The sequence below is a fragment of the Polyodon spathula genome, chromosome 29 (genome assembly GCF_017654505.1).
Source record: "Polyodon spathula isolate WHYD16114869_AA chromosome 29, ASM1765450v1, whole genome shotgun sequence".
Lineage (NCBI taxonomy): Eukaryota > Metazoa > Chordata > Actinopteri > Acipenseriformes > Polyodontidae > Polyodon > Polyodon spathula.
Window position 1 is genome coordinate 7931266 of NC_054562.1, and position 25554 is coordinate 7956819.

Genomic DNA, 25554 nt, shown 5'->3' on the forward strand with positions numbered 1-25554 from the left:
TAATAATAATAATAATAATAATAATAATAATAATAATAATAAGCCCCACTGCGTCCAGTCAGCTGTTTGAAAGGTGTTGAGTTAATTGCTGCGGACGATTGGAGTCAAACTAGCCGGGAAATGGCTGAGTTTACTGGTTGTTGTTACATTATATGCATTTGTCCTTTTGCAGCAACATATGATTACGCGCAGAACTGCTGTATGCTTTGCTGCAGCGCCTAATAAATCCAGCTTTGAATAAAGGAGAGGATCTCTGCAGGAAAGCGCTGAGGTGGCAGATTCCGTGACAGCCCGCTCTCTGAGTCTCGGTCAGCTTGCACAGCTGCTTGACTAGAAAAAAAAAAGAAATAAAGTTTCCTGACAGTAAAACTATTTGGCATCTTACTTAAGACTTTGGAAAAGTTTTAAAAGTAAAAAAAAAAAAAAAAAAAAAAAGTCTGTAATGTGAGTGCACTTCTGTACGTCTCCATTGGAAACAGCATAGAATACAACCGCGCCTCGTAATAATTAATCTAATGATGGAGGTAATTAATGAAGCGATAAATTCTCAGCTGCGGCGCACGACTCCTTCAATATACAAACGCGTTATATTTGTTTCTTTTGATGTGAAAATAAAAGCGGTATTTTATGGTGTGTGTGTGTGTATGCAAGCAAGCGATGGTCTCCGATTGCAAAGGTTTGACTCTCCTGGCCTTGCTCCTGGGATGTAAGCAAATCGGTGTCCCGGGATTAGGCACCATGGAGGGACAGAGCTCTTACACTAAACCCGCCCTCCGGAGGAATCTCATTTCCCCCCTCAAAAAAAAAAAAAAAAAAAACCTCCCATTTTTCTCTCCCTCACATTCCTCCTGCTCTCCTTTCCTCTCCATTTCTCCTCTGTCCCAAGCCTTCCCCGGCGCTAAACCATGGACGTGAAGACGAGAAGCCTGCTTCTGCTTTTAAGTCTCCCGGTCGTGGTGGCGTTGGGTCCGGGTTTGGACTCGGTGGAACTCGGCTATGAAGTGGAAATCGAAGACAGTTCGGAGGAGATCAATTACAAGGATCCTTGCAAAGCTGGTGAGTGAGAAAAACAAGCAGGCTTCGGGTATAAGTTATTTTGAAGAAGAAAAACAAAACACCCAGGACGTATAGAGCCGTGACTGCAGTCGAATATGACAGAGAGGTCTTTACTGCCTGGCTGGCATCAGACTGAAAAAAAAAAAAAAAAAAACAGATGGGCTTGTGTGTGTTTTCAATTTGTGATATGTTTTAAAATCATTCTTTTTGAAGTCAGATCCTGCTAAAATGAACAGCTGTGGTAGAAAGATATATATATATATATATATATATATATATATATATATATATATATATATATATATATATATATATAAAGTTGTCAGTTGTCAGACATTTTTACAATGTATTCATAGCCCATATTTTTTAAAATAAAAATAATTACTTTTATTTATTATTAATTTTTTTTAAAGAAAAGAAAGTGGGGGGGGGGGGGGGGGGGGGGGGTATGACGGCATGACTGTCAAAACAGCGCACAGTGAAGTGTTGTTGTGAAGCTAGTGAAGCAGACTCTTCAAGTTGCTTTGTTGTGAATACCTGAGGTAGTTGTCAGTGTGTGTAACTCGAGTATTTCAGGGCTTAATTAAAGTGCAGTGGATAATTAAATTAATCCCACTCTCCCGGCAAAGTTTATTTCACATCTCAAGTTGTTTTTTTTTTTAGTAGTATAGTTACACAAATGCATCTCAACAATGGAGAATGCCTCTCTATTCTGAGGATGTGATTTGGATCATATATCCCTGCGGCTCTGTAACCGTTTCTGTGCGCGCAGTTACACTGGTTTGATGTTTAACACATGCCCTTCTCTTCCGGGGGTCTTGTGAACTGTGTTTAATAAACTGTACACTAAGCACAGGAGGATATATATCTGTAGCCCCGGTTGCCTTCGCGTTTCTGCTTCTCGTTCCTCTAAAGACTGCCCGCCGCGCAGAGTGAGTGCTGTGAGTGGAGCGCTAGTCTACACACTCCACTCTCAGCACTGTCATTACCAGCACCTTAATAATAATGAGCGCTAGTCTACACACTGCTAGTGTCATTACCAGCACACACTCTACACTCTCTCAGCACTGTCATTACCAGCACCTTAATAATAATGAGCGCTAGTCTACACACTGCACTCTCAGCACTGTCATTACCAGCACCTTAATAATAATGAGCGCTAGTCTACACACTGCACTCTCAGCACTGTCATTACCAGCACCTTAATAATAATGAGCGCTAGTCTACACACTGCACTCTCAGCACTGTCATTACCAGCACCTTAATAATAATGAGCGCTAGTCTACACACTGCACTCTCAGCACTGTCATTGTCATTACCAGCACCTTAATAATAATGAGCGCTAGTCTACACACTGCACTCTCAGCACTGTCATTACCAGCACCTTAATAATAATGAGCGCTAGTCTACACACTGCACTCTCAGCACTGTCATTACCAGCACCTTAATAATAATGAGCGCTAGTCTACACACTGCACTCTCAGCACTGTCATTACCAGCACCTTAATAATAATGAGCGCTAGTCTACACACTGCACTCTCAGCACTGTCATTACCAGCACCTTAATAATAATGAGCGCTAGTCTACACACTGCACTCTCAGCACTGTCATTACCAGCACCTTAATAATAATGAGCGCTAGTCTACACACTGCACTCTCAGCACTGTCATTACCAGCACCTTAATAATAATGAGCGCTAGTCTACACACTGCACTCTCAGCACTGTCATTACCAGCACCTTAATAATAATGAGCGCTAGTCTACACACTGCACTCTCAGCACTGTCATTACCAGCACCTTAATAATAATGAGCGCTAGTCTACACACTGCACTCTCAGCACTGTCATTACCAGCACCTTAATAATAATGAGCGCTAGTCTACACACTGCACTCTCAGCACTGTCATTACCAGCACCTTAATAATAATGAGCGCTAGTCTACACACTGCACTCTCAGCACTGTCATTACCAGCACCTTAATAATAATGAGCGCTAGTCTACACACTGCACTCTCAGCACTGTCATTACCAGCACCTTAATAATAATGAGCGCTAGTCTACACACTGCACTCTCAGCACTGTCATTACCAGCACCTTAATAATAATGAGCGCTAGTCTACACACTGCACTCTCAGCACTGTCATTACCAGCACCTTAATAATAATGAGCGCTAGTCTACACACTGCACTCTCAGCACTGTCATTACCAGCACCTTAATAATAATGAGCGCTAGTCTACACACTGCACTCTCAGCACTGTCATTACCAGCACCTTAATAATAATGAGCGCTAGTCTACACACTGCACTCTCAGCACTCAGCACTGTCATTACCAGCACCTTAATAATAATGAGCGCTAGTCTACACACTGCACTCTCAGCACTGTCATTACCAGCACCTTAATAATAATGAGCGCTAGTCTACACACTGCACTCTCAGCACTGTCATTACCAGCACCTTAATAATAATGAGCGCTAGTCTACACACTGCACTCTCAGCTCATTACCAGCACCTTAATAATAATGAGCGCTAGTCTACACACTGCACTCTCAGCCTGTCATTACCAGCACCTTAATAATAATGAGCGCTAGTCTACACACTGCACTCTCAGCAGCTGTCATTACCAGCACCTTAATAATAATGAGCGCTAGTCTACACACTGCACTCTCAGCACTGTCATTACCAGCACCTTAATAATAATGAGCGCTAGTCTACACACTGCACTCTCAGCACTGTCATTACCAGCACCTTAATAATAATGAGCGCTAGTCTACACACTGCACTCTCAGCACTGTCATTACCAGCACCTTAATAATAATGAGCGCTAGTCTACACACTGCACTCTCAGCACTGTCATTACCAGCACCTTAATAATAATGAGCGCTAGTCTACACGCTGCACTCTCAGCACTGTCATTACCAGCACCTTAATAATAATGAGCGCTAGTCTACACACTGCACTCTCAGCACTGTCATTACCAGCACCTTAATAATAATGAGCGCTAGTCTACACACTGCATCAGCACTGTCATTACCAGCACCTTAATAATAATGAGCTAGTCTAGTCTACACACTGCATTACCAGCACAATAATAATAATGAGCACTAGTGTACACACTGCACTCTCAGCACTGTTAATAATAATGAGCGCTAGTCTACAACTGCTCTTATCTGTAATGTGATAGTCTACACACTGTCTCAGCACTGTCATTACCAGCACCTTGTAGTCTATATTTTGTAATGTGATACTTTGTACTGTGATATTTTGTAACAGTTAAGTCTCCCTGGATAAGGGCCTCTGCTAAGAAATAAATAATCATAATGATTCTCTTTTAAACTGTCATTACATTAGCCTTCAAATAGTTGTAGCTAACCTTGCACACCTATTCATTTAGAGGCCTGAAATGTGCAGTTTTGAAAGAAACACACATTATAGCAAATTATGTTCATATAGTTTTTTTTTTTTTTTTTTTTTTTTTTTTTTTTTCTTTTGTTTTTTTTTTTCCAGTATGTCTCAATCCTAAAATTTTAGGGGATGCAAAACATTTGGCCATAGCTGTATACAGATCTCAGGGTATTAATAGTAATCTGCAGATGGAGATCAGGTAAATCTGACAGCACAAATGAATCCTGCTCCCGGAGAACATTATTGATATGTGGAGATACCAATTCTCTTCGGTCGTGTCCTGTGATTCAAGAGCCGCTCGGAACATGCTTCTAGATCACGAATCTCGGCATGGCTGGCGAGTCTAGATTCACATGATGATTGGCTCTTGAATCAAGTGCATCTTAGCCAGTTATTTTAATAGACGATACCAGTGACACGTTTGCTTACCTAGAGGCATCTAGGTCTCAAATATCATATCCAGTTTGCATTAAGCTGGCCATTTATTTGCTCATCTTGAGAATGCCAGACGTTATTCCACACGCTGTAAATGAGTCATTTCAATGTACGCTGGCATGATACCTCATTTGCCAGCAAAGTTTTCACCCTACTCAAATTTCCAGCCATGCACGGGGGATGTGCTTTACTGGCAGACTTGTTAATTTGTCATTAATTAGTTTAATTAGCCCAATGCTTAATTTTACAGTGTAGGTATGCCGTGCGTCAATATTTTCCGGTTTCTCCAAGACGGGATCAAAGAGCGATTTTGCACAAGGCCGTACGCAGGGCTGATTTCTTAAAACAAAGCTTTTGCTTTTCATCTGCTGTGCAGATGTCTTCAATGCTGCTTTGTGTTTAAATCTTAAGAGACAAAGTCTTTTTAACCCCCACCCCCCCTCCCTTTCTGTGCAATTTACAGCTCTGGCCAAAAGTTTTGCATCACCTAGAATTTTAGGATTGAGACATTTAAAAAAAAAAAAAAAAAAAAAAACAACAACAAAAAAAAACATCTATATGAACCAACGGCGCTGGAACTAGAGGTCAGGGGGTGAGGCAGCACCCCCTGGCTTTGCTTGGCTTCCATCATATACAGGGGTTACAGTTTTGTTCAAAGGCTTTCAGCACCCCCACTTTAAAAGTAGTTTCAGTGCCACTGTTATGAACAGAATTTAGATATTTTATTTAACATCATGTAATCGAAGAAATTACAAAATGATATCGCAAAAAGTCTACCGGAAACCACAATAGCAGTGCAGTATTTCATGTTAGATTTTGATTCAGAAATGTGTCAGTTTTTCGATATGTGGGGGGAAAACTCCAAAGCGGTGTGTAATTCAATACATTAACGTTGTTCGGCAGGTTTCATTCAACTTTAGGAAGCAAAATGAGTTAATGCTATCGGGTGATGCTATACTTTTGGCCAGAGTTGCACTGGTTCTGCGTACATGTAGTTTGCTGGCCAGGATGTACTTTTGGGATCCAGACGCAAGAATAGTTTGTACAAAAAGTCATCTATAGTACACAGTGGGGCAGCTGGGATTGGCAGCCAACGCGGGTCGGCTAAATGAACATGGAACCGCAGAATGAGGGGCAGCAGGGGCTCAGCCCGGGTTGTGGGGTGCTTGGAAACGAGGTATAAGACTGAACAATCTTCCTCAGTCCATCTAAATCACGTGGCACAATGGCTTTTCAAATTTTAAGCAAGGCTGCGTCAATTAACACATTTTCGCATTCCAGCACATTTTAATGGCCACACATTTCTAGACATGCTTTTAGTGGGCGTACAAGCCCACAGCAAGAGACTCATCACCGGGGAGTTTATATCTGGAACGATGGCCTGTCCTTGTGGCATTCATATTACATTTGCTAATATTTGATTTTTTTTTATCACTTTTTATCTTTATTTTTCTGAGCCCACAATATCAGTCTTCAGTTGCAAGACTCAACACACATGTTGTTGATATCATAAATCCATGAATGTGAGCAAACCAGTGCGGGTTGTGTGTTGGTGGTCTGTTGTGCAGCACCGTTTGCTAACGCTTCTTAACTGTCTTCATTTCTGTCATTAACCAGCCAGCAGCTCCCCCTGTTAGCTGACTTTTATCCAGAAGACACAGTTGCGATGAAATCACCCAGGAAGCGCGAGGGTAACAGATTCCCTGAGGTTAAGGCTTGGCAACTGAGCACTTTCTTTAACCTGGAAGGGTAGCAGAGATCCTGTTTTTAAAATGAAAATGCATGTTTGCTGTGCCATTTGATTCTTTCAAAACTGCACATGGACTTGCAAAGAGATGAATGGAATTGTTTTGTCAGCTACAGTGACTTTTAAAGCAGCTGCCGTACTGCAGGGCTACGTGACTGTGCTTCAGAATTGCTCTTTGAGGTCCTGTAGAAATCACAACCTGTATTGACGGGCAGAATGGATTGAACTTTCTTTGCACATCCCAAAGCTTTTGCACACAAGTTTGGCATCCGTACAGCTGTCCGCTGAATTCGTATCGGGGTCGTTTATAGTGCGAAGCAAACACTGTTTCCTCCAAAAAAAGTGTTCTCATGTCCTGTACACTGTGCACAGTACTGTCTGCTTATCCTGACGAGGTCGGGTGCAACAGTAGAGGTCAGATCACATTGTGTCAGTGTTGCTGACCTTGTGTTCTAAAGATTACCAAAATTCCAGGAAGAGTGTAACTGGAAGACTGGGATGCATCACACAGCTTCGATATAAAGTAGTGCATAGAATAAGAAACTGAGTTCTCTACACTAGACTGTGTTGAATTAGCTGGCTGTCAGATCTGTTCTTTGCTTAGTTGTTCTCTTGAGTACAGTCGATGGTCACATTGCTAAACTCTTTGAACTCTATTTGAAATTTGTTATTTTTTGTATTATTTTTTTGGCTCTGAAAGCAAAGTTGAATTAGATTTTTAATGGCAGTTTGTTTGAAGTCATTGGTCAAGAAATGTATTGATCGCTCCTTGCAGGTACACGAAGGAAATAATTTTAAATTAAAATGTACCGGAATATTTTCGTTAGCTCCGTGGTCCTCCTGACATTACTACATTGCCAAAAATAAAACTTCCACATTCGTGTCTTTTCACAGATTTCAAAACCCAAAAACCAACAGCTGTATTGAGACTCGGCACTGGAGTGTTGCTCACTTGGGTGGGGTAACGGATTAATGAAGTTGTCTTGCTGATTAGCTGGACTGTGTGTCACTTTGACCTGTTGCAACATCATGCAAGTACAACACAGTCCAACAACTCCTCCACAAACAGAGTCCTGCTGAGCGGTGCAGCTTCTTAGAATCGCTCTGTTGCTGAGGGTTTGCAAAACCTTTCTTTGTCTCAGAGAGTAAGTTCTTCAATCAAAGGAGGTAGCTGTAAGGGCGCTCGGCAGTACATTGACTGCCAGGGCTTGATTCCAGTCCACTACAAAAGAAAGGATTGCTTTATTAAAAGTGACAGTCTGCCTATTGCAAAAAAAAAAAAAAAAAAAGTCTTCTTCAGCCATAATAGTAGTACAGTATTTCATGTTAGATTTCAAAATGTCACATTTTTCAATCTGTCCATTTTTCGTTAAGTATATGTAGCGGTGTGTAATTCAATACGTTAAAGTCACATTATCCGACTTTATGAAGCACAATGAGTTAGCTGTAGATTTCTCATCTGTGGTTCACTCTGAGTAATCGGAGTTACTGGGGTCTGGAGAGTGGAGTTGGATTCTCGCTGGTCTGCTCCAACAGCAGACAGCCCCAGAGACCAATTAGATGTCTGGAGCAGCCTGTGTGTTTTTAGGAAGAGACTGCAAGTAAGCAGAGTGAAGATGGAGGCTGTGTTCTCAGAGGTTTGTGAAGTGTTCAGACAATAGTGGCAATGATCTGCTTGAGGAAGTACGTGTATCCCCGGACTGGCTTCCTCTACATCCAGCCCCATTCGCTACACACTGGACAGGCTTTCCACCTCCCCTCCTCTTGGTCTCTAGTCTATAGACAGGGGCTCAAATGAGTGGTGCATCACCCTGCAGAATAATCTGATTTTGCTTCACAAAGTCGAATGTATGCTGCTGAATAATCTTGTAACATTTTGACTGCTTTGTAATTTTGATAAATATGATATATATGAATATGAAATATGATCTGATAAATTTGATATATATGATAAATGTGACTTCTCAAAATCTAACACGAAATACTGTACTGCTATTAAGGCAGAGATGTGAAAGACAAAACAAAGTGTTTAAAAAAAAAAAAAAATAGGCAAGTTTGTTTAATTGTCATTTTCCGGGATCGTCTGCCTTTTGTGATTTAGAGCGTTTAATCTCAGCTCACCGACAGAGAAGAGAATCTGTAACGGGTGTGTTGTGTGGTAACATTGAGGCAGGTGTGTAAAGCTTTACCTGTTAAGCATGTCATCAAAAATATCACCTCTCGCTCTCGGCCAGTCTCTGGTGCTTCTTGCCCAACATTGGCATGACATCTTGGATCCTCTTAGCTTGAATATACTTTCCAAAACCCAATCGTTTTTTTGGAGCCAGTGTTTGATCATATTTACTGCAAACATGATCCAAGACGCAATGAGAGAGCTGTTCTTCAGAAGAGCTCTGTGTTGGTTAGTTAAACAGAAATATCATTGGCAGAGTCCTGTGAGATTACACAGGGCCAGCGAGGGAATGTGGAGCCAGCTGGGGGAGAGCAAACAGCCGCTCGTTCAGAGAGGAGTCATAACCTGGAATCCAGACCCTGCTGCAGAAATGACTGGATAGCGACGCCCTAGCTTTCTGTGAGCAAAAGCACGCTTCCCAATTTCGTTCCTCGGGGAATGCAAACTGTCTGGGGTTTTTTATTGATCTCAATCAAGACCTCGTAGTGTTAGAGTTCAGTTTTTATGAGTTGCTGGGTCCTGTGTTGTCTGTATCGCTTATGTTTTTAAACATATTGCCAACCCTCTTTATTTTTACATTTTGAAGGAGTCGGTGTGCAATGCATTTCTCAATAAGGATCTCTTATAAGGGGCACGCTGTATCCTGTTTATGCTGCCTCATTTTACAGCTTTTCTGTTCTCACAGTGTGCCATTTTAATCAGAGCATGATCAGAAGAAAAGTGATCTTGCCGAACGTTCTAGTGTAAAGAGAAAAAAAAAAAAATCGCTTCCCTATGATGTGTGAAATAAAAATATCAAAGCCAGCTAATGTCAAGTCTGATCTGGTCAAACCCGACACCAATCCACAAGGGGCTGGAAGTGGTCTCGAGAGATCAATTGAGCCATTCATATTTCACACAAAAGATTTTGGTAGAGGAATGTGTTTTCCAAGTTCATCCCACGCATGCTCAGTCAGACTGAGATTGGGAGCTCGTGCTCCTCAAACTGTTCATGCACAGTAGTTCTGGCAGACTGCAGAACAGCGCGATTTCTTGGTGTTGTAAAATTGCACGCTGACACACAGAAATGCTCTGCAGCTGCATTAAAGCACTGGCCACTCGCCTCGCCTGCTTTCTCTCTAATTAGGTGTGTGGTGTAAACTAACAAGGCGATGACTCAACAAGGTTCAGAGCAAGTGCGATATACGAATGCAGCGCAAAACTAATTTCACAATTGAATAGAGGAAGACTTCTAGTGAAATTGTTCGTCAAAGAATGGTGTTTTGCTTCTTTTCAGTATTGTTCTGTACCACTGAGCGGTTTTGTGCGGTTTTTGAGCGGCTGTGAGCATGAAGTTTATTTAAGGTAATTTGCAAACCGCACTCCTCTCCTATATCTCTAGCAAATTAAATAATACTTTTATAAACTGCATTGATACATGCATGTACTATATCATCAAATAAGCATAAACCATGCACTTGTTACAAAGTCAGACCATTTCAATACACGTTTTTCGGTTTTTAGTATTTTCTGTCAAACGGCAGGAAAAAGACGTGACTAACATCGGTTTTGCCGGCAGCGGTAAGGAGAACAGGGTTAGTATTCATCCTGAGTGTGCGTGTGGGTAGCCTCCAAAGCGGAGTGTAATTCAATATGCTAACGTGACATTGTTCAGCGGGTTTCATTCGACTTTATGAAGCAATATGAGTTTGTTCTATAGGGTGATGCAAAAGCCCTGTCTGTGTGTGGGGGGCATTCTGAATTCAGTACTGTGGGATGACAGAATGTATGGAATCGTGCACAGAGGTGCTTTGTCCTCACCCTCCGTTTTGCTTTGCAGTAGTTCTCTTTCCAGACTTGATAGTTTATTGGGGGGGGGGGGGGGGTCTTGTTGTTCAGAATGCCTTGTGTGCCCCCCCCCCCCTGCCCCGCTACACTTTTATTACAGCCCTTAGTCTTCAGACAGCAGCAGCTCGCAACAGTCCACTGTCTGCTGACGGCTTCTCTCGGCCAGACAGCTTTCTGTCTTTGTTTAGGTTAGGAGTCATAAACCTGTCGCGCAGCGCAGTCAGTTACAAATATTCAAATATTTGGACAACCGCTGCTTGAAATATATTCAGTGGCAAAAAACAAATGACCGTGCTCGTGATCCTTGATATGACAGAATTTATAAATAACTGTATCAAATTGGTCCAAAGGAATCCATAAACAAGGTCTGAGAAAAGATAAAAGGACTACTTTTCTCTGTTCATTTTAATGAGGGGTGCCATCAGACCACATAGCATATCAATGACATCATTGGTTCCATCTAGTTTCATATTCAAGAATATTCGCATTCATGTTTGTCTCTCTTGCATTAGAACTGAGATGCTATCAATTAAGCCCATTGCAAACAAAAAGAAAGTCATGATTCTAAGCTTAAGAACTTTTTAATTTAAAAAAAAAAAAAAAGCAGTTTGATGTAAGCGGTCCAGGGGTGCAGGTGCATCTTCTGGATCCGTTTTACTCGCTGATGTGTTTTTTTGTGTTTTTCAATTCCAGCTGCCTTTCTGGGAGACATTGCCCTCGACGAGGAGGATCTGAAAATGTTCCGCGTGGAGAGAATTGCAGATCTCTCCCAACGCGCCAGGGTACACAACTCCAGCGGTGAGTGTGATGCCAAGGGAACTCGGAGATGAGCTCGGCGCAGTCTTGAAATATACCGCCTGCGGTGGTATGTGGTGGCGCCCCTCGGAAGACCCCTGTTAACCCATTTGAAGAGCCATCGGTTAACGAATCTGCAGTGCTTGGTTCCTTCAGCCCGTTGAGTTGCTGTCGCTCATGGTTTGAGCCCTGAGTATACAGTGCAGCCACTCTCTTCCTGCTCCAGGACCAGTGCTCTGCTGGTTGTGTCGGACTGGGGCTGCTTTATCTGGTCATTGCTGCTAATTCTTTTGAATTCTGTGGTTGTTTTGTGGTGTGGACTAATTTGATTCTCCGCTGGATCATATCAGCTTGTCTTGAAGTTATATTCATTTATTCACTGCGTGGCTCACCTGGTAGTCAGGTGAGCACGGGTTTCATGTTGTTTCTTGCTGGAGATCCGATGATTGGTTAGCCAAGTCTATTTTTTCTTAACTATGAAACCAGTTTGAAAAGTTATTTCATGTACGGTGTAGGACTGGTTTCACAGATCCCCACATTGTGTAAGATAAGGCAGTCCAAGATTAGTTTATGAAACCAAAGCGATGATTAGTTTTGAAGCTGCTGGGAGTCCTGTGTGTTAGTTAAGCATCAATCTGGAATGTGTGTGTGTGTGTGTGTGTGTGTGTTTTTAAATCCCAGTTATAGAACAGTAATGTTGCACTCTGAGTTCTATTCTTCTTCGGAGTGGAGTTTGAGCCCCGGTCCCCCAGGCTCTCCTCCCAGCTCCTGGCGGTGGGAGAGTGGAACCTCCGTGGGTAATTAAACTGCAACAACTCCTGCCGGAGGGCTGGCTGTGACAGCCGAGGGTTATGGGAATCACAGGGCTCCTTGGCAGCCAGCCAGCAGCCAGTGAGTCGTGCAGCAGAGCCGTACACAGCTTGGCCACTGGGGGCAGTGTCATGGAAATAATACTGCTGCTACTGTCCTGGGAGAGGAGTTTTTTAACCACTAAGTATCCTGCAGGTAGTAACCCTGGCAGCCTTAGTTGCGGTTGATTTCAGGGTGACTGAGAAGAACACCAGAACTTAAACACAGTATTGGATCAGAACTTTAAAGCTCTGTTTTTGTTAGTATCTTTTCACTTGCTGTTTTTTTTTTTAATATCTATTTTCCACGATGAAGCAATGGTTTATATGTATTGGCTTGGTGTGCAGAGCGTAAAAACAAGACAATAAAACCCTGAAGAGAGAGCTACGGCAGAGCTATGTTGTCAGAGACTCGGGCTGAACTCAAGCCAAGTGTTTTTGCCTCCTTCCTTTACAGTGTTGCACAAGTATTTGTTTTGATCCTGTATTGAGCAGCTCTTGCAATCCTCTTTTAGAAACGTATATAAAACCGAGATAAAACTAACGAACCAAAAGTAAAATATTAGGGATTCTGACCAAAGCGACATCTCTGCTGTTGTCTGTAGCACTCTTTCAGGAAGACGAGTGAACATTTCAAGCTCTGTCAAAGTATAATTATTTTTATAAAAGAAAAGGTGCTCTTACCCCAACCCCCTGCCCCCCCCCAGGGTATGCTGTGTACACTTTGTGTTCTCATAATGGAGGACGTGTTGCCAAAGACAGCTGCACTGATGGTCCCTCCTCCTTCCCCTGTCGGATTGGTTCTCTATCTCTTATCTCTCTATCTCTACTTTAGATTGAAAGTCTTCACTGCCCTATTGGAGCCCTGTTACATAGCAAAATGACTTCATCCTTGGGAGGGGGAATTGACCATAATCGTTACGGATATTCATTTGTGCTTGTTGCTCGGCACGGGCCTTCTCTCTATATATGTATGTATGTATTAAGCATGATGCCTGCCTAAGCATCACGTGTGGCAGGGTGGAAGCCCTGCACGTGTAAATAGTGTGTTTTAAATCCAGATGTATTTATTATTATTATTTAGGTTTGGCAGGGATTGGGTTAATTCCAGCCAAGCCATGTGGAAAGTGCCTGGGTCTTGCTTGTCTAAGCATTCAATTCCATTCACTAAATAAATATCAATGAATAGATTGGCCTGTTGCACAACCGGCTGTGTTTTATAATGATCTAAACCAGCCGGTCGGTTAAAATAAACCTGGTCCTCTTGCAACGCAAAAAATTGGCAAATAAACTACTGTTACTTTACACAGGATCGAACACAGCCAGCAGAATAGGATTCAACTACTCCGCTGTTCTGACTGTTTGAATGCCACTCTGCAGATCAAGGTGTTCTAACTGTACGGGACATGGAGACTCACGCATTTAAATAGCGGGGAAAGTCGAGACTTCTTGGAGGAAAAAAACAGAGCAAATGTACTGTGGATTGCAGGTCATTTGTCCCTGGTTCAGAATGAATTTCTTCAGTACCACTGTGGCCACCATGGTGTCATCGAATCACATTGGATAAACTGAAATCTGGGACGTCAACCTGGCTGAGCAGGCAAGCCCAACTGAGCTTCAAAGAGAAGCGATGTCGGTCCGAAAACTTTTCCCTTGCACGAAAAAGTCAGAATAAAGTTTGTGACCAGGATCACTTTGTTACTTGTGTGTAGTTTTATATCCCCAAAGAACCAGACTCGCCACTGTCTCAGCTGTCATTTGCAGGGGATCACCAGTACAGATTTGTGCTCTGGTTAGAGTAGCGGGTTTGAGCTTTGAGGCTTAGAGTCCTGAATGGCAGGACTGAGCAGACTTCCTCAATCGACAGTCTGACATTTTTAAACCCCCCTTCCTACTCTCTGTCTTTATGAAGTAGGTGGGGGAATTGAAAGGTCACGTCAGCACCTGGTTCGAGTGGAATGAGGGAGGCTGTTTCCCCAGAAAAGCTCAAAACGGCTCAAAACCAGGCAGATTTAGAGATCATTAAATATCGGAGCAGCAAAACCTAGAAGCGCTCTGAATGCTAGCAGTGAAATAGCGTATGGAGTATTACAAAATTGAATTGAGATCTCAAGAGCACCCTCTGTAGGGTCACCTGGGAAGGGTGGGAGGGTTCAGTGCCGATCTAGTGTCTTGATGCCCCACCCCTGTCTCTGTCATTCACAGGGCCTGGAGCCAATGAAACCAAACGCTACCTCATACGGGAGAGGCGGAGCCAGAGCAGAGCCTTGGGACGTATGAAGAGGGCAGCGACCTCCCGCCCAGAAAGGGTGTGGCCAGAGGGAGTCATCCCTTACGTCATCAGTGGCAACTTCAGTGGTGAGGTTTTTATTACAGATAGCTGAGGTTCCCCCATGGTCTTGAAAGGGCCAGCCGGCATACAAGGTCACATGGTCTCTATATACACTGTTGACTTTGGATAGTGCTATCTCTGCCCTGATTTAAATCGTGACGTGTTGTCAGCTCAGCTGGTCAGAAACAACTCCTGATGAAAGTGGCGAAACCTGTTTGTGTAATGAACTGGTTTCATGGTGTTAATGGGGTGTATGGGAGCCCTGGTCTCGTCTGACCTGAGCCTATCCCTTCTGTCTCCAGGCAATCAGAGAGCCATCTTCAGACAGGCCATGCGACACTGGGAAAAACACACCTGCGTGACTTTCATTGAGAGAACGGATGAGGAGAGCTACATTGTCTTCACATACCGACCTTGTGGGTGAGTTTGAAAAGCTGGTAGGGAAGCAGGAGTCGCATGAAAAAAACCAAATGGGATTTGAAGTGCAAGATCGCAAGGTTTTATTTATAATCCAATAAGAGAAAAAGTAATATTGCTAAATATTTGAATGCACAAGGCATCTCACGAAATCGCATATGCAAAATCTCTTGCATAATTTTAAAGACGATTTTAACTGCAAGATATTTAGTGAGCAAGTAGTCTGAGTGAAGTTATCCGGGCAACAAACTCCCCGTCCCCAGCTGTGCTGCTTTCCTGGAAGAAGGAGAGCATTTCAGGGACTGTTCTACTTGTGAGATGTCTTGCTAATTAAAATCCTCAGCGTATTTTTAAATGATCTATTCAGAGATACCAAGATGTTTAATAAGTAAAGGTGAGGAGAAATAGGCATTACAGCCCCCACACCATCTTGCTGTAAATCAGTTGCATATTGCACCCATTCAGAGGGTATAACTCATGTAACTTGGAGGCTGGTGTGTCTCTTTTCTGTGGCTTCAGTGCAGTGAGGCAGCCAGAACGGGTCAGCTGAAAGGCTTGGGATGTGGTTTTTTTCCACAGAGCTGGCACGGGGCTTTAAAAAGTAAATGGTAGAGGAACAGATTTGTATCGTGAGCTCTGGAGGTGAAAGTGATTCTAGCTAGGGCTGTGTGCAGGTTTAAGTGCCACTGACCTCATTTTTTTTTTTGAAGCATTTTTAAGTGGCATCTACCTGTCATTTGAAACGCTCTCTTTGGCTGTTATGATAACTAACTCTAATTTTCTTACCCACAAAAGTTTACATGCATAAAACTGGAGGTGTGATTTTTTTTTTCCCCAAAGCAAAATTAATTTGGTACTTTAGTGGGTTAATCTTAGCCGACAAAATGATTGCGTAAAGCTGTTCTCGAATCCCACAGTCGACCATATGCTTAAAATAGAGATTTGTTTACCCGGGTCATTGTGATCTTGTTTTAAAATGAAAGAGTTTATAGAATTGTTTTGTTGTTTAACACAGGAGGTGAAAGCCAGCTCCACTGACTATACTATTAAAGTATTCGCATGCAGGGAGACACAAGAAACGCAGTGGGGAAAACACTGAATAGCTGCATCAAATCTGAAGCAATATTTAAGCAAACCCCAAACGCATCCTCTCCAGGTGAAGTTTTCCCCCCATTTTAAATAAATGGTCCCGATTTGGTTCTGGTTTTGTAAAGATGCTTTGGCCTCAGTGAGCTCTGGTTGAGTGAAGAGTAGTGGCAATGTTCTTGCAGCACGGTTGCGGTTTTGAAGTCGTTTCTGTCCGGGTTCTCCAGGTGCTGTTCCTACGTCGGTCGAAGAGGGGGCGGCCCCCAGGCCATCTCTATCGGGAAGAACTGTGACAAGTTCGGGATCGTCGTGCATGAGCTGGGTCACGTGATCGGCTTCTGGCACGAGCACACGCGCCCGGACCGCGACGACCACGTGAGCATCGTGCGAGAGAACATCCAGCCAGGTACGGGGCACGCATGCGCAAGCAGGGGAGGTTGTGTTATTGACAGACAATGCAGGTTGCTTTTTATATAGTGCTCTTCATGCATAGCATCCCAGAGAGCTTTACAGGACTCTAGAAAATCAAATAACCCACTCAATCCAGCTCAAGAATAAGCTTTCATTTTAAAGACTCGACTGTAAGCAGCATTCGCTTGGGAGGTTAATCCGCTTCATTAGAGCCGAGGTGTGCTGTCATGAAGGAAACGCACCTCGCGGCAGTGATTTGTTTGACAGAACGTGTGCACAATGGCAGTGCAGAAGCGGTAATATTTCTAGAGGGTGCAGCATGATGGGTCGTTATTCCCGTGGGATGTGGAGAGCAGAGTAACCCACAAAGGGGGCGGGCGGTCTTGTCTGTGGAAGGCGCGATGTCAGTGTGATGCTGTCTTTTTAGGACAGGAGTATAACTTCTTGAAGATGGAGCCGGAGGAAGTGGACTCGCGCGGGGAGGGTTATGATTTCGACAGCATCATGCATTACGCCAGGAATACCTTCTCCAGGTAAACATGCAGCTGCAGGGAGCGGTTCTGGGTCCCGCAGGAACGGCCAGGTGCAGTTTTCCTGGCCGTGCAAATGGCAGTGCTGTGTTCCTGCTCGGCCAGCTTTTTCATTAAGGATAAGGACGGGCAGATAAGTTCAGAAAATTCCCTAAAAGTAGGTATTCATTCAACTTGAAAAAACAAACAAACTGTTGAACATTTCAATTGCAAATTGCTTTTTCATTTGCAATCTACTTATTTTATTAGTGATGAAAATGACAATAACTCTTCCAGCAAGTGCAATTAATCTAAAGTGATCTATTAGCCAATCCATTAAACCCACTCATTTCCTCTGCAGGAGCAATAGAGTGTATAGGCTTGTGCTTCTTATTCTTCACTGGGGATGCAAGCCCTTGTGAAGGGCATAGTGGAGGGAGTCCAGTCATAAGTCTGTGTCCAACAAACAAAATTACAAATGTTGCTATAAAAACCCACAATTGGGTGCATGGATTCTGTTTAAATAAGTGCACCTCTTTGGACAACAAGGAGATTTGGGGGTCTGCCCCTGGGCGAGGCGGGGAGCCAGGGGGAATCTTTGACCCATCGGGAGAGACTGCAGAGCTCAGAATGTGATAGCCGAGACCTCTGTTGCTGTGACCTGGCTTGATTTGTATGGCAGGCTCTCTTGTTGGCTTGGACTCTCTACAGCCATCTGGTTTGACTCAACGCTGGCTTCAAAACCTCCTCGGCAGCTTCCAATAGATTAGAATACTGGACATCATCCCATCCAGCGCTGTGTGGAAAAGCAAGAGAGGGGACGTCCCCTCCTGCCCTGTCTCATCCCCTCTCACTCTCTCACTCACTCACTGTCTACTATTTCTTTTTTTAAATTTCTTCTTCTGTATATATATATTTTTTCTGGCTGCCTTTCATCTTATTTATTCATGTCATTTCTCTGAACTTGCAAGGGCTGGATGAAATAATAGAGCACACGCGTCTGTATAAACAGGCAGTCCTTCACATGACTGCTTCTGCAGTTCTTGATTTCTTGTGCATAATGAAAAATGAGCGCTTGTCTAGTTTTAATTTATGACTTAATGGGCCACACATGCAATTCATTTAAACTAGTAAGAGAAAAGGAAACACAGCGCCATGCAATGGTTACGCGCGGCTTTGCTCTGCAATTCTCTTACCAGCCTCCTCCTCCTCCACGCTGCTCCTTGTTCTATCACTGCAATGTTATTGGAGCCTTTCACCGTGCCGCTGTCCCCCAAGGTAATGTCACAGTGAACGCTGCTGAAGCATTCTCCCTTCCCTTCCCCTCTGTGATTGTGGAGCTGAAACCGGCGCTGGGTTCAGGGCAGAGAAAGCCAGCTTGTGCCAGTTACCAGGTCCTGGCAAAATGTGGGCCAGATGTGTGTGTGTTTTTTTTCACTCCCTTTTTTTCAATCAGTTTTACATGTTTGTTTTTTTCATATTTATGCTGATTGTTTTTTTAAGGTCTTCATTAAAACACCCGGCACCCTGTTGACCGCTTGCTTGCTTTCTTCCCTTCTGATTTTAGAGGCATCTTCCTGGACACCATCCTGCCCCGCTATGATGTCAACGGCGTCCGACCTCCCATTGGCCAGAGAACAAGGCTGAGCAAGGGGGACATCGCCCAAGCAAGAAAGCTCTACAAGTGCTCAGGTACGCTCCTTTAAATCTCTAGTCAAGCCAGGAAGTCTTGAGGCTTCCAAGGTGGGCAGGACAGCACTAGATATAGCCACACGTTTGACCACGCTGGCAAACAATATGACCACATACAGGAAGGCTATAAAACCAGGCGAGGATTAAACTGTGGTGGAGGTTTTAAGTCATCAAACAGTTTTACTGTTTTTAAAACTAAGACGCCCTTTTAAGATTGCACCGTTTCAGACAGTAGTGGTAGACCGGAGACACTGATGGTCTCAACAGGAACCCGTTTCAGGTTAGAAGCTTGCCAGAGCCAAAGCTCTTGCAGAAGAGTCGACGTTTCAACTCTGTGAAGCTACAATGCGTCTGCTTTTTTTTCATTCAGAACAATCGGAGAACGACAGAAACGGGCCTGGAAAACGCCTGCTTTTATAGACTTCACGCAAGCCAAATCTCTCCCGCGGTCTCGTGCGATTTCGTTATTGAATGAAATGCTGCCGTAAGAGTCAAAGATCACCTAGCTGTGCACTGTGCTGATGAAACTGTTTAGCAAGAATCAACAGATGCTCAAACATTGTGACGGTTTGAGCTTTCAACTGGGTTATTTTAAGCGCCTGCTTTTTTATTTCATTAAGTGTTGACAAACGTTTATTTTGAGCTTTACTCGTGAAGATCTTTATAAACGAATATAACAAGCAGCGTTAGGGATCCTGTTCCTTGTCGGTGAGACAAGCCCAGCTCTCTTGTCCTGTGCTTAAGACGCCCACTAATAAAAACCTGATTTCATTTGCTAAACATGACTACAGAACAGTGTCTCTCTCCCTTCTTTATTAGGTAATGTAATATCGGGTTTATTTTACTGGAATATATATACGAAATATATTTTTGGTTTCCTGTTAATTCAAAATTGAAGAGAATTTGTATTTAAATATATGTTCAAAACTGTTCGTCCCAGCTCTGAAATCACGGGCAACTGCTGGCATTTATTTCGAAGTTCTGGCTGGATTGAAGGCAATGTATTTTCAGCCACTAACAAGAGAGTAATCTTCCTGAAGGAATATTTAGGGCGATACAATTCCAGTCCACACAAAAAGGCTTCCTTCAGAGTTATTTGGAAGTGTAAATAAATTCTTTGTTGGGGTAGGATTAGGCTGGAGTTTGCACAGTTGGACTACGTATCCCGTTGCCAGAGTTTTTTTTTTATTTTTTATTTTTTTTAAAGCCACGTATTCTTTGACAAGAGGAAAGGCTTCGAGTGATAGCGGCTCTCGATTTGCATTTCCTGGAGATGAGTCGTGGTCTCCTAGGTTACCGTGCCCCGGTCTCCTTGGGGAAAGCTGTGGAATGGATACACAGTGCTGTGACAGGAAGTGTACCAGCCTGTTCCCAGAAGGAGATGGATGTAAATAGCGATATTAATCCGAGGCCAGGGTGACCTCACTGTGCTGTTCTGTTTCCGGGCAGATTTTGGAAGCCTCATGGCATGCTGCACACAGGGCATGTTAAATACAATGAGCTTGAGTCCAGGTTACATTTCTATCATAACCTGCATGAATACAGTCAAGCCTTTATTTAAACTAAACAAATCTGTCTGGAGAATCAAAGTGCTCAGCCATGCGCTCAGGGCACAGGAAGCGTATTATAATCCCTGCATTACGATATACAATAAAGAAAGCTGCAGCCGTCGAACCTGCTACTGCCAGTGTAGCTTTTCTTAATAAACAATACCAATCTCAAAACCATTTTTAAAAGCATTTCTGCAGAGATACTGAGAGGGAGAGTCAGGAGTTCTGGGGTTTTGTTAGAGGCGGTGCATTATGAAATTGTATTTTTTCTGATCGTTTTAGTTGCTAGGTTAGTGATACAGTTCAGTCTCCACGCCTCAAGCCTACCTTGAACTGGAGGGAACGTTTCATTCAAGATCACAACTGAGCAGAATAGGGAATAAGGACCTTTTTATTTTACTGTGTTACAGGTTCCCATGTGTTGCTACAGCTAAGGTGTGTGTGTTGTTTTAATTTTTTTACATTTTGGGCACTATTTTTAACTTTAAAATTGCATTCCCTGCCTCAAGATGGCTTTCCATGTACCTGCGTGGACCTCTCAGAACTACATTTCCCATCATCCTCCTGCTCACATATGTAACAGAGATGGCTTTACCAGTGAGGTGGAGTCTCCCCTGATCAATGGCGGGTCTCCCTGGAGTCTCCTGACCAATGGCTGGTCTCCCTGGAGTCTCCTGACCAATGCCGTGCTCTGTGTTTGCTTGTGTTTTTGCAGCTTGCGGCGACAGCCTTCAGAACAGCAGCGGGAACTTCTCCTCCCCTGGCTTCCCCAACGGGTATTCCGCCTACATGCATTGCATCTGGAGGATCTCCGTCACCCCTGGAGAGAAGGTGTGCTCCAGAACACAGCCAGCTGCTTGCAGACTCTTCTACCCGCTGTGAAGCAACGCTGGAGAAGGGTTGCTTTTGCATTGCAGCTGTAGATGGTTCCCAGTTCAATGAGCCCCCCCCCCTTGTTAATTCTAGCCTTCTCCTCCTTGTCTTCAGATCATTCTGAACTTTACCTCGATGGACCTCTATCGGAGCCACCTGTGCTGGTATGACCATGTGGAGATCAGGGATGGCTTTTGGCGGAAGGCTCCACTGAAAGGTAAATCTCTCCTAAAAGACCAGAAATGTTTAGAGTTAATCATCGTTACGCAATTCATCCGCTCAAACACAGAGCACTGAACGTTTACTCGAAGGACTCTTGAAGGCCAAAGCAGAGCTGAGGATATCTGTCAGTGTTTGGGTGTCGGCTCGGGTTTTGTCTTTGGGCATTTCCCTCTGCCTGTGTTTCAGACTGTGAACCAGTCACTCATCCGTCAAGTGAATCGATCATACTGCCAAAAAGACAAGTGTCCAGTAGCTTTGAAGGATCTGCTATGTAGCCTCGTTACTTAAAGTGGTTGTAGCTAACACAAGGATTCTGTGAATCTCACCTGTTGTGAAACCTCTGCTTGATAATATCAGTGTTTTTAGTTAGGGTTGCACTTCCCGGTTTGTTTCACCTGGAGGGCCCACACAACTTTATTTAATGTAGCTGCTTTCCTATCAGTAACCTGGCAGAGAGAACAGGAACCTCCTTTAGCCTCGTGCCGTGCCGGGTGTGGTTTTAAGATGAAAACACACGTGTGCTGTACCATGCGTTTCTTTCAACACTCCGCTCTGGAGAACGGTGTAGCTAATAAGAGCAAAGTAAGGGAGAATTACAAGGCATCCTTCTAGCCCAGAGCGGTCATGCTTCATTTCATCCTGACTCAATCCCTTTTCTATTGCATTTCTTCGATTGGTGGAGGTCGGCTGCTTTATTTTTCCTGTCGTTCTTGGCTGGTAAGCATTGCATTTCAATCTGTTTCCAATCAGCGTGAACTGCAGCAAACGTGACACATGCAAATGGGATTTGGACTCCTGAGCGCTCTGAGGAGTGTGATGTTATAGTAGCTCCCTGCTGGTTTAGTTAGCTGTGTCTGTATATCAAAATATATTCTACACACACACACACACACACACACACACACACACACATACAGTATGTCTCTGACGGGATGCTGTTTGGGTTGCAGGACGATTCTGTGGAGACAAGCTCCCTGGACCCATCATCTCGACAGACAGCCAGCTGTGGATCGAGTTTCGGAGCAGCAGCAACTGGGTGGGAAAGGGATTCTCCGCAGTGTATGAAGGTGAGAACCGGGATCCTTCCTTCACTTGCAGATCAGATTCAGCCCCGCTTCTTTTTGTATTATTAATGAGTCATTTAGCAGACGCGTTTATCCAAAGAGACTTGCATAGTTCACCCCCTAGTCTCTGTATCGTCATCAACAACTGCTGCTGCAGAGTCCCTTCCAATAGGAACTCGTTTGTTTTACGTCTCATCTGGAGGTCAAGTGACTTGCTCAGGGTCCCACACAGAATCGGGGAGGCATCAAGCCCTTTTCTGGATCAGGGGGTCACAAAATGATTTGAATAGAATATCATCCAACAGGGTAAGCAGCTGAAACTCGAGAAAGGAAGACATGGAAGGAGTGGGCACAGTTTCATGCAATCCTGTTACTTCAACAGGAATATTAAATGTATTTTGCACTTGCAAGTTGTCTTTTTTTTTTTTTTTTTTTTTAATCGTTTTCTCGTTGCTGTCCTGAAGCGATCTGCGGCGGAGAGGTGAAGAGAGACAGTGGACAGATCCAGTCTCCGAACTACCCTGACGACTACCGTCCCAGCAAGGTGTGCGTGTGGAAGGTCTCCGTGTCGGAGGGCTTCCATGTGGGCCTGACCTTCCAGTCTTTCGAGGTAAATCCAGCCTCTGTGTCTCCAAATCCTTCAGCGACGCAGTCACCCATTGCTCCTGCACCAGGGCGGAGGCTAGTGGCAAACCATCGCCCCCGCGCCCCGCCAGTGAGCGCCTTAACCACTATGCAAAAGAGCCAGGCTCGTCTCGACTGTAACGACAGTGTATTGCACAACACTGCCTGTACACACACACACACACCCCCTGGGGTTGATGCAGTGTAGGAGGTTAAACCAAGTCTATTCTGTGAACAGTAAAGAAGCACTAATTACAGCTTTTCAAATACCCAAAATTTGCAGTATACATCCTGCCCTGCTGTGAGATGAATTAGCTGCGAGATGACAATGTGCATTGATCAGTTTTTCCATCTGTACCATTCGGCTGATAGCAGCATGTGTAAATGACACAAGCCAGAGGCTACTCTCTGCTTTCTGTGTTTGAGTTCTGTATCCAATTGCATGTCCTCCCCTGTTTCCTGCTGATTTTAATGCTGGTGCCCTGATTTGAAGTGGAGTTTGTGGGGACAGAAAACCAGCCTTGTTGCAGGAGGGAAGAGGACACGTACAGCCTGATTAATTTATTTTTTTATTTTGTGCTCCCCTCTCCCGGATGTTTCGTTTTCAGATCGAGAGGCACGACAGCTGCGCGTACGACTACCTGGAGATCCGGGATGGTATCTCGGAGAACAGCCCTCTGCTGGGCAGGTTCTGTGGCTACGACAAGCCCGATGACATCAAGACCAGCTCGAACCAGCTGTGGATGAAGTTTGTGTCAGACGGCTCTGTGAACAAAGCGGGCTTCGCCGCAAACTTCTTCAAAGGTGAGAGATTCAGACAGGGCCAAGCGTCGGCCGTCTACTCAGAGAACCTTTTTTGCTATGGAATTTGTTTTGCCTTTTAATGGAACCTAGAAGCGTTTTGGACTTAGTTTTATAAAGCTTTAAGAATAAACACGTTTACACTTAAAACGACTCGGATAACTTGTGAAAGGAAAATAATTAAAAATAAAGGACTGTAATGAGACTACTGTACGTGTGCAAATGTGTATATGCAATAGACTTAACGCATACTCTATTTTAATACTACACATGCATATTACTTTTTAAATGTTTAGACAGCATTACTGCTTGAAAATACAATCTGGTTTTTATGCTAGTTTTTTCTGCTTTGCATCCAATTTTGAGACGCTAGTGCGTTGTTTCAGTGGGTTTGAAGAGACTGCAAGGACAGTAGTCTGGGCGGAAGCAAGGACAGTAGTCTGGGCGGAAGCAAGGACAGTGAAAGCTCAGCGGAGCTGATGATGCGTTTTCATTCCAGAGGTGGACGAGTGTTCCAGAGCCAGCAACGGGGGCTGCGAGCAGCGCTGTGTCAACACTCTGGGGAGCTACAAGTGTGCCTGTGACCCAGGGTACGAGCTGGCCTCCAACAAGCGCAGCTGCGAGGGTGAGTGAGAGAGAGAGTGAGAGAGGAGGGGGAGGCTGAGATGGGTTGGGAGAGGGGGGGAGAGAGGTGCCATTTGAACTTGCTTTCAAGCAGATTTCTAAAGAGCATGTGTCTGTGTGATTGTGTGTGCCTGTGTGATTGTGTGATTGTGTGTGTGTGCCTGTGTGATTGTGTGTGTCTGTGTGTTTCTGTGCAGCTGCCTGCGGAGGATTCATCACCAAGCTCAACGGCTCCATCACCAGTCCAGGCTGGCCGAAGGAGTACCCCCCAAACAAGAACTGCATCTGGCAGCTGGTCGCGCCCACCCAATACCGAATCTCCCTGCAGTTCGACTTCTTTGAGACAGAGGGCAACGACGTGAGTGTAGTGACACCTTAATGCACATTCTTAAAACTGCATCCCAGTGCACGCTGCTCAGTTTTCAATCTGTCACACATTGCCTGTGCAACACCTCGCAGTGTAGAAATGAAGCTATGTTGTGCTGCCCTATTGGGAGCATTTCAGTGTTGCACAGCCCCTTGCTGGTCCAGTGGTTAAAGAAAGGGCTTTGTTTCCAGGAGGTTCCCAGTTCAATCGCAGCTCCTCGGCCACTGATGCGCTGCTTTTGACCCTGAGCAAGTCACTTATCCTCCTTGTGCTCCGTCCTCTGGATTGAGATGTAAAACTGAGGTCCTATTGGAAGTGACTGTGCAGCAGCAGCAGTTGTTGATGAAGCATAGTTCACCCCCCTAGTCTCTGTAAGTCACTTTGAATAAAAGCGTCTGCTAAATGACATAATAATAATAATAATAATAATAATAATAATAATAATAATAATAATAATAATAATAATAATAATGTGAACATACTAACCCTATGCATTCATTTCCCCATTGGCTCTCATTATATTTTCGCCGGGACATTTTAAGGTGGTGATAAGAAGCGACAGTTTCTCATTAACAGGAGTGATTTTAGAAGTGTGTTTGACTGTAATTGTAAGGCTCCTGAACTCAAAGGTTGAAAAAAAAAAAAAAAAAAAAAAAAAATCTCAACGCAGACTTTATCAAACAATAAGGAAAAGTGAATC

General features: G+C 43.9%; 1 protein-coding gene across 1 annotated transcript in view; it reads left to right on the plus strand.

Annotated features, from left to right (window-relative positions):
* The first annotated feature begins 468 nt into the window (after positions 1-468).
* The window catches only part of LOC121302323 (bone morphogenetic protein 1-like), a 29213-nt gene continuing 4127 nt past the window's right edge, over positions 469-25554 (plus strand). Inside the window, exons 1-14 of the mRNA XM_041232206.1 lie at positions 469-1056; positions 11333-11437; positions 14488-14640; positions 14917-15034; positions 16345-16523; positions 16956-17061; positions 18605-18729; positions 20995-21110; positions 21267-21369; positions 22325-22441; positions 22903-23048; positions 23671-23866; positions 24363-24488; positions 24685-24845. Coding sequence (XP_041088140.1) covers positions 906-1056; positions 11333-11437; positions 14488-14640; positions 14917-15034; positions 16345-16523; positions 16956-17061; positions 18605-18729; positions 20995-21110; positions 21267-21369; positions 22325-22441; positions 22903-23048; positions 23671-23866; positions 24363-24488; positions 24685-24845 — 1902 coding nt within the window. The 5' untranslated portion in view covers positions 469-905. The remainder of the gene's footprint in view (positions 1057-11332; positions 11438-14487; positions 14641-14916; positions 15035-16344; positions 16524-16955; positions 17062-18604; positions 18730-20994; positions 21111-21266; positions 21370-22324; positions 22442-22902; positions 23049-23670; positions 23867-24362; positions 24489-24684; positions 24846-25554) is intronic.